Raw genomic sequence first — 18347 nt, forward strand, 5'->3', positions numbered from 1 at the left:
AAAGGCTCAGAAGTTATCTCCCAGAAAAAGGTTAAGGGCCAGTCTCTTTGTAACAGTGTAGGGCTTAACATCCCACACTTGCTAAGTTAACTCTTCATGACACACATCCTGAAGAGGGAAACTGAGGCACTTCTGAGTTTAAAGTGAAGCATTGAGTTGGATAGGAGAAAGATGCACTCTTCAGCTGCCTACCAGTATTCAGAAACTATCAGCCAGAGACTTTCTATTCAAGTGAGGATGGGAGGCTTCCAACAAGTCACACATACACACACACTCTAGATGCTGGGCACCCCTTGTCTCCATTCCCAGACTTAGCTAAATCACAGAGGAAAGGACCCCAAACCTACATGAATTTTAAACAGCTTCAAAAAAAAAAAAAAACAACAATTTTAAACAGCTTCCTATGTAATCTGTACTTTTCTTGTGTCAAGAACAAGAGAAAATATGAACAACTGGTTAGGAATGTAATAAACAATCTCAGTAAGACTGAGAAAATACAAAATATTTTAACACAGAATTAACAGGAATATGTAGAACCTACATTTAAAAAGAACACACGGATGAAAGCTTAACTGCCTAAAATTCAAATGTTGTGGGTTGAGATTATCCGACCTTGAAATGGGAGGTAAAGATGAAGCCCGTACCAGCCTGTGCATGAGGATTTTCCCAAAGAATATTATGTTTTTCTCCCCTTGAAAAAAGGGTAAGATTCATAATAGATATGTTTAGAATACAAATATTGAATATATTGAATATACCTCCATTTCATCAAAGATAGGTTTGTAATGGTCAGCAAGAACTAGCCAGAAGAATGCTGTGATTTATTAAGCTTGTCTTCTGAACAGAGATAAAGCAGCTGGGCTGATACTAATTGGATCTCACACTCTTTTGAATGTGACTTGGCAGGAAAAAAAACAGTGATAAGTCTAGACTCCTGAAAAGGTTTGGAAGGAGAGTGACCAGAGGAAGAACTGGTCCATTCTGATGGACAGAGGCTGGAGAGGAACATTCCAAGTGCCCTGAGCCAGGATACAGACTGAGATCGTTGACAACATAACCCCCCCCCCGCCCCAACACACACACACACACACACACACACACTCTTGTCCTTCTAGAATCCTCCCACATAAGGAGTCTTTTCCAGGTCCCAAACAGCTAGAACCCAGGCAGGAAAAACCATTCGTAGTCAATCAATCCACATCTATCCCAAATGAGAGAAAACTTCTAAAAACCACATATTCAGGAATCGAAGGGATGGTCTCCTCCCTATCTTGCTAAATGCCTAGTGAAACTGGTGCCCAGTTAGGTAAACTAGCAGGAAGTGGAAACAGGCAATCAAAATAACTCTGCGTTACTGGGAGAAGCTACTCTGGGAAAGTGAGCAAAGAACTGGCCAAGTGGAAAGAAGTATCTATTCTGCTGGGGCAAAGGAGAGGCCCATATCTTGAAGAGGTCCACTCTGTTTGGAGTTAGCCACAAATGCACATTTCTACATCGCAATAGAGTGTGCTCTGAGAATTTGGGTCAGAGGGAGGGGGAGAAGGATTCTAGAACTCCCAAGGAAATTTAGAGGGAAGTATAATGAGGAAGATCCCACTAAATGAAAAGCTGAATTACTTTACAAAATCACAATAAGTATTAAGTGTTGTGGGATCAGGAATATACATATAAATTAAAAAAACAGAAAGGTGATACACATTGGACAAGAAAGAGTGATCTGTACTTAAAGGTGCTAATTTAGGTAGACACTCAAATCATAAAATGATTAAATAAAAGGAACAAAGTAAAATATTATGATGCTTCTGCTATATAAAAACATTTGTGATTTAAATTTATCTGCAAAATAAAATTATCTAAGGAAAAGATAAAGTCAAAATACTCTGTCTATCCTGATTTCCATCAGAGAATGCCAAGTTCATGTCTATTTTAACATAGGCTATTTGTGGTTAGGGGGTACAAAGATGCAATAAAGAATCATCTGGATGTCCTCTAAGCCACCAACATATAAGCCAGGTAGTCAAACTCATGACTTTTACTGGATATTATTTCAAAGCCAGATAAACATCTCTATGGTGTATTGCCACTAATGGAATTCACTTACAAATTCCAATTTCTAAGAGAAAATACAATTCTAATTTGTCAAAAACATAGCCATCTCTGAGATTCTAAAAAACAAAGCCTTAATAATTTATGAAGTCATTATGGCCCTGATGATTGCACAGGTCACAAGAGAATTATAAAGAAGAAAGGCAATACTCATTTTCCCCAGGAGAGAAATGCCAAGTGCCATATTGTCATAAAAACACTGTAAGCACATTTATATCAGCATGATCTCTTTTCAAAACACACAAGGCTAAAAGAAAATATGAAAACTAAAATACATGTTGGCAAAGTAGTTGCAGCCTAGCAAAGGCAAATTCCTATAGAGATTTTCTCCATGGTTTGCGACCTCCCGTAAAGTCTTTCTGGACTATCCTACCTGTATCAACCCCTTCCATGTCCCTCTTACTACCATTCTCTAACCCCTGACACTGTTTTACGTTTTACAATTAACTGAAACCATCTTACATATTTATCTGTTTACTGCTTTGTCTCACCCACTAGAATGTAATTGCACTGAGAGGCAGGGATCCAGTCTTGCTCACCATATAATCCTCAGTGCCTGGCACATGGAGATCACTCAATATATATTTGTTGAAAGAAAGAAGGAACAAATGAAGGAAAGATGGAAGGCAGGAGGGCTTTAAACCTTGTAGGCATAGTCATACAATCTAGTATAAATGACATCATCTACTTTTGTATGAATATTAAAATTTCCTCTTTCCCAAGAAAGCAATGGTGTCTTTCCCAAGTGAAGGATCTAGTCCCCACTTATGGTTAAATACGGAAAGAGAAATGCCCTCACTTTATGAAACAAGTCTCCAAAAAAAACATTCAGTCAGGAGAAGACTACTTTCAAGACTATGAGTTCATTGATAATTACTTTGATATTTAACATTTGAGAGGTGCCAATTTTAATTGATGTAATCACTCTGGACTTAAGTTCCAGTAAACATTGCCTCGTCTGTATGAACCTTTCAAAGAAAATTTTGTCTCTCTGCTGAAGGAAATCATAGCAATTTCCTGAGTATATATGGTTATCTTCCAGAAAAAAACTTTTTCTCATGAATCATCCAGATAACTTGGTTATATTAGTGGTATTACAACTACCTTAGGGAAGAGAAGCTGAAGGAGGCAAGGAGAGGAGAAGTGAGAACATGTGCACCAAGTGCCACAGAGCCAAGATTTCATTATAAGTATATACTAATCCCAAGAACCAGACTGCGAAGTGCCAATACCACCAATTTGAACATGCAGAGTTTTCTCAAGCTGGTATCAGAAGAGGAACTCAAAAAGGTTGCAAGCATGAGGGAGGTTTGATAACGGTAGCTGATATAAAGATGGAGGGACCCGTGAAAAGATATGTAGGCACCTAATGGGATGTAGGGTGGCACAGAAACAGGGACTTTGGACCTACAATTATGTACTGGGGTGAATAATAGCCCCAAGTGATATATATGTCCAAGTCCTAACCCCCAGGACCTGTGAATGGGACCTTATTTTGAAGAGGCTTTATAGATGTGGATAATTTAGGGTAGGTCTTAAACATAACAACAGATGTCCTTACAGGCAAATTCGAGGCAGACATAGGAGAAGGCCATGTGAAGACAGAGATTGGGGTGGACACTGCTATAAACCCAAGAATGCAGGGAGTCATCAGAAGCCAGAAGAGAGGCATGGTTTTTCCCTCAGAGCCTCCCAAAGGAACCAACACTGCCAAGACTTTGAACTTCTGACCTCCTGAACTGTCAAAGAATAAATTTCTGTTGTTTTAAGCCAGTCGGTGTGTGGTAATTCAGCCTTAAGAAACTAATGCAGACTACAAGAAACTGATTCTGCCAATAACCTGACTGAGCCTAGAAGCAGCTTCCTCCCATAGTCTTCAAGCAAGGACTCAGACCAGCAGACACCTGACCTCAGTGGCATGAGATCCTGAATAGAGAACCCAGTCACACTGTGTCAGACTTCCAACCTACATAGCTAAGCACATGTTGATTTAAGCCACTAAGTGTGTGATAATTCATTATGCATCAATATGCATCTAATGGAACAGTTAAGAGTTTAATATTCTAATAATTATTATATTTGTTAATACTCATAATGCAAAGTTACATAAAAGTTTTGATGGTGAGCATCTTTTTCTTGTTCCTGATCTTAACAGAAAAGCCCTTGAGTAGTATTTCAAAACTGATCAGAAGAGTTCTGGAAGATGTTACTAGGATAAGCCATAGGAAATAGTGTCTCAACATCATAAAATGTTGAGAAACAGTGAGCTTCAGAAAGTTAAATGGGTGAATTGTGGAATTCAAAAGCCAAGGGATAGTAAACACACAGAACATTTCAGAAAGAACATGTGTTCTGTGGCAGGTTTATGAACATTACACAGGCACACTGTTGAAGGAAGTTGGCTTCAATATTTAATTTATACTTAACTAAACCTTTCTATTTACAGGACTTACAGACTTCTTCAGTTAAAAAAGAGTAATTTCTGAAACATTTGGCTCTACCAGACAGTACATGTTCCATCAGGGCTGTGCCGATCTTGGTCATTATTATATCCCCAGAAACTAAAAATATGTGGATATAGTAAGATGTACTCAATTAGGATCGGTGAACAAATAAGCTGGTTAAGAGAAAAAACAAAAAAATAAATAAAATTAAAAATTAAAATTAAAAAAAGAGAGAGAAAAAACATTCTCTCCCCAGCTCACTTCACGTAACTATCACATGCAGGTATCCCCTGGAAATAAGTTGGCCTGTTTACTGTTCACTAGTCTGCCCCTTCCACACCTTTGCTTACCCCATTCTTGCCTAGAAGATCTACTCCTTTTCTATGTAATCCTACCTAGATTTCAAAGTCTAACTGAAATACCACCTATCAACGGTGTAATAATTCTCCACATAGAAAAGGCACTAAACAAATATTTACAACTAAAGTTCATCTCTTCAGAAAGCAAAGCATGTATACTGTGAAGAGGTGACAATTCTTTTACATTAATTTATTAATTTATATAGAAAGCAATCCATCCATGATATTTATGATAGATGAGGTGATGGTTAATTTTAAGTGCTAACTTAACAGGGCCACAGGGGCAGAGACAGCGACACTTGATCAAACATTATTCTAGGTCTGGATGAGGGTAACATTTGAGTCAGTAGACTAAGTAAACCAGATTGCCCTCCCGAAGGTAGGTGGGCCTCATACAAGCAGTTCAAGACCTGAGTAAAACAAAAAGGCCAAGTGAAAGGGAATTTCTCTGTCCTACTGCCTTGAGCTGGGGCACTGTTTCGTTGGCTGGCTTCAGGCTGGAAATACCAGCTCTTCTTGAGTCTCCAGCCTGTCAGCTTTCAGACTGCTCTGTACTCTATCAGCTGTCCTGATTCTCAGGCCTCTAGTCTCAAACCAGAACTACCCCATCGGCACTCCTGGGTCTCCAGCTTGCTGACCATCCATCTCAGGACTTCTCAACCTCCATAGTCATGTGAGCAAATTTCCTTATTGTAAATCTCCTTCTCTCTATATATATATACACCCTATTGGTTCTTTTTTTTTTTTTTAAGATTTTATTTATTTATTCATGAGAGACACACAGAGAGAGGCAGAAACATAGGGAGAAGCAGACTCCCTGCAGGGAGCCTGATGTGGGATTTGATCCCAGGACCCCGGGATCACACCCTGAGCCAAAGGCAGACACTCAACCTCTGAGCCACCCAGGTGTCCCCATCTTATTGGTTCTATTTCTCTGAGACCCATACCTAATATTTAGTAGTTTAGTAGAAAACTGAGTTTTCATTCATATCCCTAGCAGTTCTGATAAGCACCTGGAACACAGGTATTACATGGTATTTAACAAGATTAAATTACTATCCTCCCTGAAAATTTCATTAAAGCTTTTAGAAAAGATATCCACTCTTTCCCTAGGATCAACACCCAGGAGCTATTTAACCACCAAGTAAAAAGAGCCTCTCTGAGAACAATGCCACATAGCTGCAGGCAAAGCAGAGATGGTGAGAAAAACACAAACACACAGGACTGTACGCATCACTCACACCCCTGAATCCAACTATATTTAATGCCAGCAGAGCTCATAATGTGAGCACATAATTATTTTCCAGATTAGTTTTGAGTGTTACCACTTGGAAATAAAATAGTTTTAACTAATACAACACTTTTGAGTGAAAACTGAGAAGCCTACTACCTGTCACCACAGAGTTATTACAATATTACTGCTGGCATTCTGTAAACTGTACATGACATAACATACATATGTTAACATAAATGTACATAACTCATTTATTTTATAACTGCAAGTTTTTATTTCTTAACCCCCTTCACCTATTTTGCCTGCCCACCCCACCTCCCTTTGGGTAACCAACAGTTTATTTCCTGTATCTACCAGCCTGTTTTTGTTTCATTTGTTTAATTGTTTGGGTATTTTTTTAAGATTTCACATATAAGTGAAACCATATGGTATTTGTCTTTCTCTGCCGTATTTCACTTAGCATAATATCCTCTAGGCCCATTCATATTGTCCAAACAGCAAGATTTCTCATAATTCTTAAACCATATATTTACCTACTCAGAGAAGAACATGAATTTTTTATGATTAACATTTCTAAACTTACAATCACCAAGAGTTATCACCAAAGACTAAACTCCTTGCCAAGATTTCTAGTTTTCTATAGTCAAAGTTAAATGAATGCATGAGGTAGATTTCATTTTTAAGTTTTTGTGAACATTTACTGAGCCCTTACTATATATACCACGTAGGCACAATCAGCAATATCTATTTTAACAGCCACTTCATACCTCTGATGTACTATTACTACTACTTTCATACAATTACAATCTTCCTTTTAAAGGTTAATAGAAAATAATGTACCTAAAAATAATAGTAGCAGTGTTACTACTGTCAAGAGTGTGCCATGCCCTATGCACTATACTATTTTACAAGTGGTATCCCATTTAATTGCCCACAAGCATCTTCTGAATTATATACTATTGTCCCCATTCTACAGATTGGGAAACATATACTTCTATTTTTCAACTGCATGTGGTTTCATTTGTATTTTCCTCTGTAATTCCTCATCACTGGAAAAGGTAAAGATATATATTACAGGGACTACATATTATTTATTCCATCTCAAATAAGTAAAACAAAAGCACTGGATTATAGATTTAACATTTTTCATTTTGCAAACTCTTCCAAAGGTGGGCAAACTTCAGATAATAAGAAATTTTATTTCAAATTTGCATAGGTGTTACCAGTGATTAGTAAACTGTAAAGTCCTGTTAAAGGAAATCCTGTCCCTACCATGGGGGCACCTCTCAGGTCCTGAGAAATGCTTCCCTACAAGCTGTTAGCAGATATCCAATGTACATCTCAAAAATTACATTTTCCACACACACACAAAAAATCTATCTTTAGGCATTTTCTTATCAGAAAGATGCATATAATTAAATATAGTTTAGAAGTGTAAGATGGCTCTGAAAGCATGAATTAATCTCAGAGAGAAGGTTCTAATCTTATATTTATTTACCCATATTAGTACAAACATACACACTCAGAGATAATAAATGGAACCAAAAATACATTTACTGATAGTTTCTCACTGAGAAAGCTCCACATAACAAAGTTTTAAATTTTGTTCCATAGAGATAACCACTTTCTTGCTTTGGGTATCAGAAGTATTCTTAAAGTATATATTCGTTATCAGGAGTCTCCCTGAAATCAACTGCAGCAGTGCAGACATGAAAAGAAACAAGGGTCTGGCTCTATAAACTGAGCCATCACAGATCAAGTTCCAAGCGCTAATCAGTCAAGACAAGCCCCCTCTGCCAGGAGGAGGGCTGATACACACTGGCCACACACTTCATAAAATGAACCTTCTTAAACCGATGATGAGTAGTTGAGTGCTTTGGAACATAATAAGATCTGGTTGTTACATATTGTGGAAATTAATTTTTTTTTTTAAAGAGAACCAGTGATCTGGAGAAGTTGAACAAACTGAGGGGAGCATTTGGCGAAACTGTCACTCCTAAAACCTGCAGCCCAGGCTCTGAAGGAAGCCATGATCAGGCAGGTACCGGTGCAATGCAATCCAGCATTTGTAAAATTTCCTTTAATAGTGATATCTGGCATACGTTTTTCAACTTTAATTCCATTAAAGTTTTTGAGTTCCATTCCAGACCACCAGGGTAAAGCAAATGTGGCAATAAGAACAGGTCAAATGAACTTTTTGGTTTTCCAGCTCATATATAAAAATTAATTTGCACTATACTGTATACTCTATTAAGTGTACAACAGCATTAGGTCTAAAAAAATGCACATACGTTGATTTTAAAAAACTTTATTACTAAAAAACTAAAGTTTGAAACATTGTGGAGAATTACCAAAATGTAACCCAAAGACGTGAAGTGAGCAAATACTATTGGATAAACGGTACCAATAGACTTGCTCGATGGAGGGTTGCCACAGACCTTCTGAAGCACAATAAAGCAAAGCATAATAAAACAAGGTAGCCCTGTACTTTTGTTTGATAAGACTCACAGTGTGGTAGAAAAAAATTCAGTGTGCTTTTAGAGTTTCATGCGTTTAGACTGGGTCCTCTCAGTCATCACCCTACTAAATGTTTGGTATGTGAATAGTGGAGTCAAGGAAAAAGATGATCCCATTGTATTAATTAATAGTCATTATTATGTGGTGTTCTAGCACCACCACCAACTCTCCCCACCCCACCAAAATATCCTGTTTATAAATAAGCTTTTTTTCCATTCCAAGAGTTTGGGGTGAAGGAAGATTTCTTTCCATCTCTATTATTTCAGAGTAGAACTAGGAAACATCCCAATTCCATGTTCCAGTAGTCTTGTAATGTTGACCCTGAATAATAAACCTTACCCCTCTGGGCACAAACACCTTTAAATCTGCATAGCCTCAGAGTCATGTGCCTTTGGGAAAACAGGTAAGGCTCTAAATGGATTCTCCTGGGTTCTATGCAGTGTAGGCGCTGCTGCTTCTGTTTCTGGACCTCTTTTACAGTGAGTACATAAGCATATGTACAAAAAAATAAGGACATCGAGCCTCCAATTCCATCATTAGACCTAGTTTGAAGGAAGCATCCTGAACATCCTACACTTCTCTGCATGAATGCAGCACATGGGACTTACTGGGGAAGTAAGACGTCTCTAATGAGAGCCAGCAGACTGCTGTCAAAGTTGACATTCGCTTCCTTCTTGCCATCCCCAACCTCCTGGTTCACGAGTAAAGATGTGGTCTCTGAGAGCAACCGCAAGCTGAAGAGCCTCCACTCCACTTGAAAGAAAAAAAAATGCTAAGAATGTGAGTACGTGGAGACAGAATGAAGACAGAAGTGTACCCAACGCATTCTTGTTGACCATGGTCACACTTACCATTTTGGCTCTGAACCAAGGAGACCAAGGGTGGCAGGATGTAGTCAACAACCTTAAAGAAAAGATGTAAAAGACTTGATTCAAATCTTTCTGATCACAACACTGGTATTAACTACTATCTGTGCTTTTTGCACTGACAGAATCACTAATCAAAAGAGGGGGTAGAATCAATAGCTGAATTTATCCTGGATTTAAGTTCTGCATGACATTTAATAAACCACCAAGCTCATTTAACTCTGAAAAAGTCCTCAGGTCAAAATGACAGTATGATCATCAAAACAGTAATTTATCAAACCTTCAGAATTTATAAAGGAACTTTAGTATATAACACAAAATCTGGTTGGCATGGGTTGACATTAAACCACCAAATTAATATATATAAGCTGGTGATCATTACTCTAGTTTAAACTACATAATCAAAATATTGGGGGAAAAGGAGACACTCAATCCTCACGCTTTATTAAATACATCAAAGAGCCATGACAAATTAATCTTGGGTGCTAAAGAGATTCAAAGATGTAAATCTACTACACAAACTACTTCTAGGATTTTCTCACTCAGAGCACAATCATATATGGTTTGAAATCTATTCTAAAATAACCAAGTTATTCCCCTGGATGAAAATAAACAATAAAAAAAGGACAAATTGTTTCCACAGTCTCCCCCATTTAACGTTTGGTGACAATAAACAAATTTCGTGTTGTTTACATTTGAATTTATTCCTGATCCTGAAATATGTACTTGTTCTCCCTACACTGATAAAAGGGCAGGAGAAACGGATCACAGCCCAACAATACCATCTTGCTGTCTAAACCAATGAAAGGAAGCCCTCCACAGGTAAAGATCTTCACAACATGGATAACAGCCCATCAATGTCAACCTATTCTAGCTCCACCTTATGTAATAAGCTTATGTATAATATTGTATCTAGATATTTATGCAAGAACCCTAAGAACTAGAGATGTTTTGTTTACCCTCTTCCATTAAGTGATGTCACATCACTCAAAACATAGACATCATGCTGCACTGAGGAATCTGGACAGTTCTAAACTTGCAGTTATACCAAAAGCAAAAACCATGCCAAGGAAAGAAATGTATCCTACTATTAACACCTATTAACATGATCAACACCTATCTTAAAGATTTTGGATAAGTAGGACTGATATAAGTGATCTAAGTTTCCAATTCAAGTTTGAAAAACAGTTAAGCATGGCCAAAAAGCAAGATCATCAGAGAGAAGATGAACAGACAAAAATCATCAGTATTCCTATAAGACTACATTGACCAATTAAATAACAGAAATAAGATACGATCTACAACTACAATAAAATTCTAAGGAATCTATGATATTATGACTTTTATAGGAAAAAATGCAGAAAACATTTACAGGTATGATCATCGATAGACTTCTGAAAAAAAGCTTCAGAGTTGTCACAATCATCTTTAAAGCAAGAAAAATGCTAAACAAACAAAATCAACAACTCTTCTCAGACACCTCAGAAAACTGAGGTCATGGAACAAACAACTGTCCCAAAAACCAAAGAGCCAGGCAAATACAGAGAATCATAGCTTAGTGGGCACATAAATCGTCACGGGAGCCAGCAACAGGTACAAGAACTGCAAAAGTCACTGAGAATTTGTCAGAGCCTGAACCCAGTCTTAGTGGATCTTCCACACACCCAGGAGTTTACTTTCCAGAATCCTCACTAGATTCTCAGGGTAAAGATCAGAGGTGAACCTCTCATGATTCCAGCAGAAGGAGGAAAAAATTAACCATTGTGAAACAGGCTCAGAGCATTCTTTTCTCCTTAACAAAGGCCTGGACACAGGGGTCATTATTTTACCAGAACCTAACTGACACGGGAAGGACAGACCCAACTCTGGCACCCTCTAAGCCTTCCTCTCTCCCCTGTGGAGGGAAACAATTGAGAAGGACTTGTCGAGGTCAAATGCACAGGCTCACAGAAAGAATTCTGTAGGACTGTGGGACACTTCCTCTCCCGCCACAGCTTACTATGACATTGACATGGCTCCTGTATGATAACACAGATGACAACTGAGAGTTGCAAGACACGGGCTTTATGTCAGAAGGAGTTATTAGAGAAACCCAAAACAATAGAAGAGATGAAAACAAGGACTCTGGAGGGAATTGCAGCCTCTGCAACCACAGGTTCAGCAAACCATGAACACGATGCGGCTTCAAGCTTCACACACGTAAAACCTCGCACTAATGATTCATTTATCAGTTCATTTTACCTGATAGATCATATGGAAGTGAAATATTCAAAGTGTTGAGAGAGAAAAACACCAGCTTAGAATTCTGAGTGAAACTATCCCTCAAAAGTAAAGGAAGAAATAAAGATTTTCTCACAAACAAAAACAGAAGAAAAAGTCTGCCAGGAGACCTGCCTTGCAAGAGATGTTTTAAAAAGGTCTTCAGAGCGGGGGACTTGGCCAGCTCAGTCAGAGGAACATGTGACTCTTGATCTTGGGATTGTCAGTTCAAGCCCCACATTGGATATAGAGATTATTTGAAAATAAAATCTTTTTTTTTATGGCAGTTCTTCAGAGAAGAAAAAATGATATTAGGGCAGAAACTCATTTTTCCTTATCAGAGAAGGAATAAATGAAGGTGTAACACATAGTCATTGATGAGAAGACTCCGAGAGGTCACCTCTCCTCAAATTAACCCATAATTCTAATGTATATTCCAAGGAGGTTTTCATAAACTCTTCATATTGATTCCACAATGTATTTGCAAAGTAGTGATACTGTTATAGAAACAGAAAGATGGATGGAAATCAAAAGGGACACACTAGTGGGTGAACAAGGCTTAACTTTGAATAAATTTTTCTCTTCCTCATTTTTGAAGCTGCTCCCTCCCCTCACTTGTTTTTTTTGTAGAATCCTTGGTTCCAGGAACTCAGTATCAATATTGACATTGAGCTGACCCCGACATCTCACTGATGTCACTTCAGTATATACTTAATAACAAGATTCAGATGGCCATACCAGTGTTAGTCATGAGAACACCTTAAAGACATGATGGAGACAGCCAGCAGGACATGTACCAGATTCCTATCAAAACCATTCAGACCCTGTATCTTCCTATAAAACCCCTCAGTCTCATACTCTGGGTAGGCTTACAGTCTTGGAGCCATTAGCTTGCTACAGCCTCCCATGCCTGGCAAAGTAATAAAGTGTCTCCCATCTTTATACCCTAATGATGTCATTCTGTTACATTTTGGCTCTAGAGCACAGAGGTTAGTTTTCAACAATGGGGAAAAAAAACAAGAATAAAGAATTTTCAACAAATTGTGGGCAGGAATGATTTACTCTCCCAAGTTTCCAGGTTTATTGTAACAGATGGAAATAAAGTGGTACAAGCATAGGGGTTAGATAAAGAGATTTAAGGAACGCAACAGAGAGCCTAGAAATAGACACATATGGGAACTCAGCAAGAGGCATATAAGAGCATTATCAACAGTGCAAAAACATATAGACTATTCATTTAAAGTTATAGGTATAATTAGCTATCTGTTTGGTAAAAAAAAATAATACCAGAGAACACTTAAAAAAAAAAAAAAAAAGATTACCGGAGGATTAAATATCTACCAGTTTAAAAAAAAAATGGCTTTTAAAGGAAAATATGAGAGCATAGTTTTGTAATATAAAGTAGGAAAGGGCTTCTTAAATAACATCTAAAAAGTACAAACGAAAATTTAAAAAACATTTGTATCAGATGAGTCCCCATAAACAAAATGAGAAGAAAAGCCACTGACTTCAAAGAAGTTCTACAATCTCCATATTTGACAATGGATTAATATGCTGAATAAAAGAAATCAATGGAAAAAGACAACTCTCAAAACTGGATAAAAGACAGGAACAAGTAGTTCCCCAAAGAGAATACACAAATAGCCAACAAACAAACATGTGAAAACTACTCAAACCCACTAATCGTCAGAGAAATGAAAATGTGTGTCAATGAGATACATATACCCAGTTAAGAAATCATATTAATATCAAGAACTTGCAAAACTAGGGGAAAATAGGTACTCGCATACCACAGTAAATCAGTAAACCAATACAACTTGGATAAAGAATTTCACAACAACCAAAGCTGAAGATGAACACACCCTGCAACCCAGCAATTCCATGTCTACGTGACATGTTCAAAGATACTCATTGAAGATCTGACTTCAAGAGTTCAAAAGTAGAATGTGTAAATTTCTTATCACTGTATTTCATGAAAGCAATCTACTTGCAAAAAAAGATCTGACAGCATGACACTCTGTAGCCTGAAACAATATAGCCTTAAATACATTTTAAATGTAAATTTCAGTATTAAAAATATATTTCATGGGGCACCGGGGTGGCTCAGTGGTTGAGTGTCTGCCTTTGGCTCAGATTGTGATCCCGGACGCATCAGACTCCCCAGAGGGAGCCTGCTTCTCCCTCTGCCTGTGTCTCTGCCTCTCTCTCTCTGTCTCTCATGAATAAATAAAATCTTAAAAAAATAAAAATATATTTCATCAGTTTTAAAAAAAGAAATCTAGTTCATTATAAAATCATTTAATTTTTTAATTAACAGTTTTCCTTTGACTGACTGAAGGCAATTATTGTTGTATCTCAGGATGATACAAATTCAATCCTTCCAACTGAGAATGATCCTTTAGAAGTAAACAGGTACAAGATAGTAATGGAGAAATAAAATGCTTGCTACAATATGTAAATGAAGACTACAAGACAATTCAGAAGATTATTTGACTATTCACCTTTAATTCATATTTTTGCTGAACAATGACAGTTGATTACATTATCAAATGAAAACTACCCATAAAGACACAGAGTGAAAAATAGAAATAAAATTACACTGAAAATGTCTGGATGCTTAGCAATTCAAGCAAGGCAAGGGAGATAAAAACTGAAAAACAATTTCATCCATTTTAATTATATTCTATTCAATAACTACATAAATCAAAATAATATATGGTTTTCAGGGAAAGATGGCTGGTTTTAAAACCCTAACAAGGAAAAAGACCACATATCTTTGGGAAAAATGTTTGCTTAGAATTAAACATACAATGATTTGAGCAAAAAAGAACGGATGAGGGATCCCTGGGTGGCGCAGCGGTTTGGCGCCTGCCTTTGGCCCGGGGCGCGATCCTGGAGACCCGGGATCGAATCCCACGTCGGGCTCCCGGTGCATGGAGCCTGCTTCTCCCTCTGCCTGTGTCTCTGCCTCTCTCTATCTCTCTGTGACTATCATAAATAAATAAAAATTAAAAAAAAAAAATTAAAAAAAAAAAAAAAAAGAACGGATGAAAATTAAAGTTTTAAAATGTTAGTTATTTGGGAGTGTAGAGCAAAGAAACAGTTCTTGGAGTAGAATTTTAGCAGAAAATTCAAAGAAAATTTAACAAAAGAAATTTAAGAAAGTGAAACATTTCAATATATTCCCATACAAATCAGAAGGCTTAATAAATCTACTTCCAAAAAATGCAAGAAAAAAATTTGTATAACTGATACATCTCAACATTTACACAAATATTAAGTAGACCTACAGAAGACCTACATATAGACACACACACACACACACACACACACACACACAAATGATTTTGATGAGCTCGCAGTAGGTCGGTATGGGGGTTTTACCACTACCACTATCAAAATTTAATAGCAACTGAGGGATAGAAGGGAAATGGACACAAATGTAAAATAATTAACATTATATAAATTGGAATGTGTGGGTAAGCCAGAGTTTCCTGGCAGAGAGGGAGGTGTATTTTATTGTTGTCACTGTCCTTGACGTAACTAGCTGCTAAGAGTTAAAGTCCTTGAGATTCATCTATAGAATGACTTAGGCCTTTTTTTCCTATTTTTTGAGATATTTAGAGTAATTTACTCTGAATTTATTTTGAAAACATCCAGATGAACCTTAAAACAATTACCTGGATATGTAAGCAACAAGATACCAGTCAGAGAGGAGAAAGTAACTCTACACTGAGAGAGCAGATTGGCTCATGATGACAAACTCAGCAAAATTCTAGCCTCTGGCCCCAAATCCCTGGAAATCATACAGTCACTCACACACAGAGGCAGAGAGGGTGCTCAAAGTGAGGCAGCAGATCATGGGGCATGTGGGGCAGGGGGGAAAGAAGCACAGGATTGATGATTACCTAAGGCCCAGCATCACGGCAAATTTGTTCTTTTTTTAAAAAAGTATCTTGATATCTGTATTTAAGGACAAATGATTTCTTCTATATCCCTATGCAGTTTATTTTGCCTTATGCATTTCAAAACATGTTTCCGAGAATGAGTTTATGGAATTCATCAGACTGCCAAAGGCTTCCAATGTACAAAACGTAGCAACAAATCATGGTCTGTTGCCAAGAGTACCATCTCGTTGGGCTCACTGGATTCTTGTACCCTTCCAAGGGTGGGCGACTTGCCCGATATTTCCAGTCAATCCAGAGAGCTTTAAAAATGGACTCATTTCACCAAAGAAAATAATCCTTCTAACAAAAGCATCAAGATGAAGACACTTCACAGGTGTGAACTTCTGATTAGAGTCTTTCAAATGCTAACCAACCATCTCTTGAGGATGTATTCCTGATGGCATACAAACTAACCTTTCCGAGGGCAGACATTAAAACCGACGGGTGCATTTATTTTATACCTCTGTGATTAAGTATTTTCAAGTAAATTACACTAAGAATCTCAAATAATATGGAGAGAAACCTTAAAATGACTCATGAAATTATTTCACACTTCTCTCCCTTAGCATACCAGATTCTATCTGCCTCTAATCCCCACGGCTCACCCAGGAGCCCAATCAGGAGTTAATTCCTACCTGTCTTCAAGATTTAATTCAAGAATAAAATCATCCCTAAAAATCATCACCAGATCCTGTCAGACTGAGTAGGGCTCCTGGCTACACCCCATGCAAACCACCAATACAGCACTTTTCAAACCATGCATGGTCCAATCTTTATTACATTGGTTTCTTCCTCCCAACCAGTACTGAACCTATTCAGAGCAGGGTCTTATTCCAGCTCACTAGTGTATTTTCAGTGCTTTATGAGGTTTTTTGAGTTTTTTAAAAGATCTTATGTATCTGAGAGAAAGACTGCAGAGCAAGAGTGTGCACGAGGAGAGGCTGGGGGAGGGTGGTTAGGAGCAGAGGGAGCAGGAGAATCAGGCTGTCTACTGAGCAGGTAGCCAGATCCCAGGACCCCAGGAGCATGACCTGAGCCAAAGGCAGATGTTTAACTGACTGAGCCACCCAAGCACCCCTCAGTGCTTTGTTCTAAAGAAGTGGTTTACAAAAGGTACTTATAAAATACATGAGTAATAAATACATAAATCAAAGACCCAAAATTTTGGGGGGTCTACTCATTATATCACTGCTATAACTCTATTCATCTTATTAATATGAATAGGGTATAAAAAAAAGTTTTGAGGGATCCCTGAGTGGCTCAGTGGTTTGGCGCCTGCCTTCAGCCCAGGGCATGATCCTGGAGTCCCAGGATCTAGTCCCACATCGGGCTCCTTGCATGGAGGCTGCTTCTCCCTCTCCTTCTCTCTCTCTGTATCTCTCATGAATAAATGAATAAAATATTAAAAAAAAAAGTTTTGAAACCTAAAAGGTATTTGTTCTACACAATGGCAATTTATCTTAAAAAAAAAGAAAAGAAAGAAAGACTGACCTAATTTGCTTTTGTATCCTAGTTGTCAGCTGAGGTCACCCCAAACTTCCAGTTCTAAATAAAATTCTCAGGCCTGCACACTATAAGAAATCTCGAGTCCTCTCCCAGATTTCTGGGAAGGCGCAGTGGTTTATTTACTTTCCCCATGGTTCATTGGTGACTCTGCGTTTTTATATACTCTAGGATTTTATTATCTTCTCACCTTCTATTGCTGTTTGCTTCAGAACTGATTATACAAACGAACGGTGGTCCAACTGTCTATGACAGTTAGGACTCTGTCCCCTAGTCTCTGCAGGAAGCAAGCAGGGAAGCCAAATCCCACCTGCTGCCAGCAGCTTAGGATGGTCAGGGTTTGGTGGCTGACTGCCAGCTTCATTCTTTTTTGTACCCTGCCCCTTCCAACTCAAGACCGGCCACCATATGACAATTATGCTCCCCCAACCAATCCCATAGGAGGCCCTGTTTCTCATTAGTCTGTCTCCAGCTTCCCTATGGCAACAAAAATAGGCTTTAGGTCTTCCCCCTTTTTTATTTTAACACTGAAGATTTTACACCCTCTGCCTGCCTTTGAGTCTCTACCAAACGCAAGCAATGGTGCTGACTTCTTGCTACAGCAGGCTCCAAATTAACAGCTTCTGCCTGTTGTCGTCATTCAGGTGGTCTTTCCTGATCTCCAACCTTCTCAAGGTATCATATGAACACCGAGACAGAATGTAGTCCCTTTTAAAGGACGGAATTTAAAATCTCACAAGTTGTCAATACGTACACCAGACTTCACTGAGGGTTTGCAGTGATGCAGATTGTTTAACAGCAACAGCAACAATTTGCAATTAAACATTAAACATCTGGTTTTTAGTTGTGTTTGAATCACCTGCACCTTTTTCCCCCCATCAACCTCTCCATACAAGCTCTGGGGCTCCTGCCCTGTTGCCTGCCTCTTCTAGGCCCCCCCTTTGTTCCTGCCTTCTTTCCTCTTTTTTTTTCTCTCACCTGCCCCCACCCAATGCCTGTTCATTATTTACACAAATTTTACTTATCCTTCCTACCCCTCTGCCCATGGCCGCTTTGTGCATCCAGGCTTCAAGGCCACACCTAGAACCCTACTTACAAAGGAAGCATAAGTC

General features: G+C 38.2%; 1 protein-coding gene across 1 annotated transcript in view; it reads right to left on the reverse strand.

The window, feature by feature from the left end:
* The window catches only part of ULK4 (unc-51 like kinase 4), a 595478-nt gene that overhangs the window by 343018 nt on the left and 234113 nt on the right, over nucleotides 1-18347 (reverse strand). The window contains exons 28-29 of the mRNA XM_041734654.1: nucleotides 9512-9563; nucleotides 9269-9413 (exon numbers count right to left, since the gene is read on the reverse strand). Coding sequence (XP_041590588.1) covers nucleotides 9269-9413; nucleotides 9512-9563 — 197 coding nt within the window. The remainder of the gene's footprint in view (nucleotides 1-9268; nucleotides 9414-9511; nucleotides 9564-18347) is intronic.

The sequence above is a fragment of the Vulpes lagopus genome, chromosome 19 (assembly GCF_018345385.1).
Source record: "Vulpes lagopus strain Blue_001 chromosome 19, ASM1834538v1, whole genome shotgun sequence".
Classification (NCBI taxonomy): domain Eukaryota; kingdom Metazoa; phylum Chordata; class Mammalia; order Carnivora; family Canidae; genus Vulpes; species Vulpes lagopus.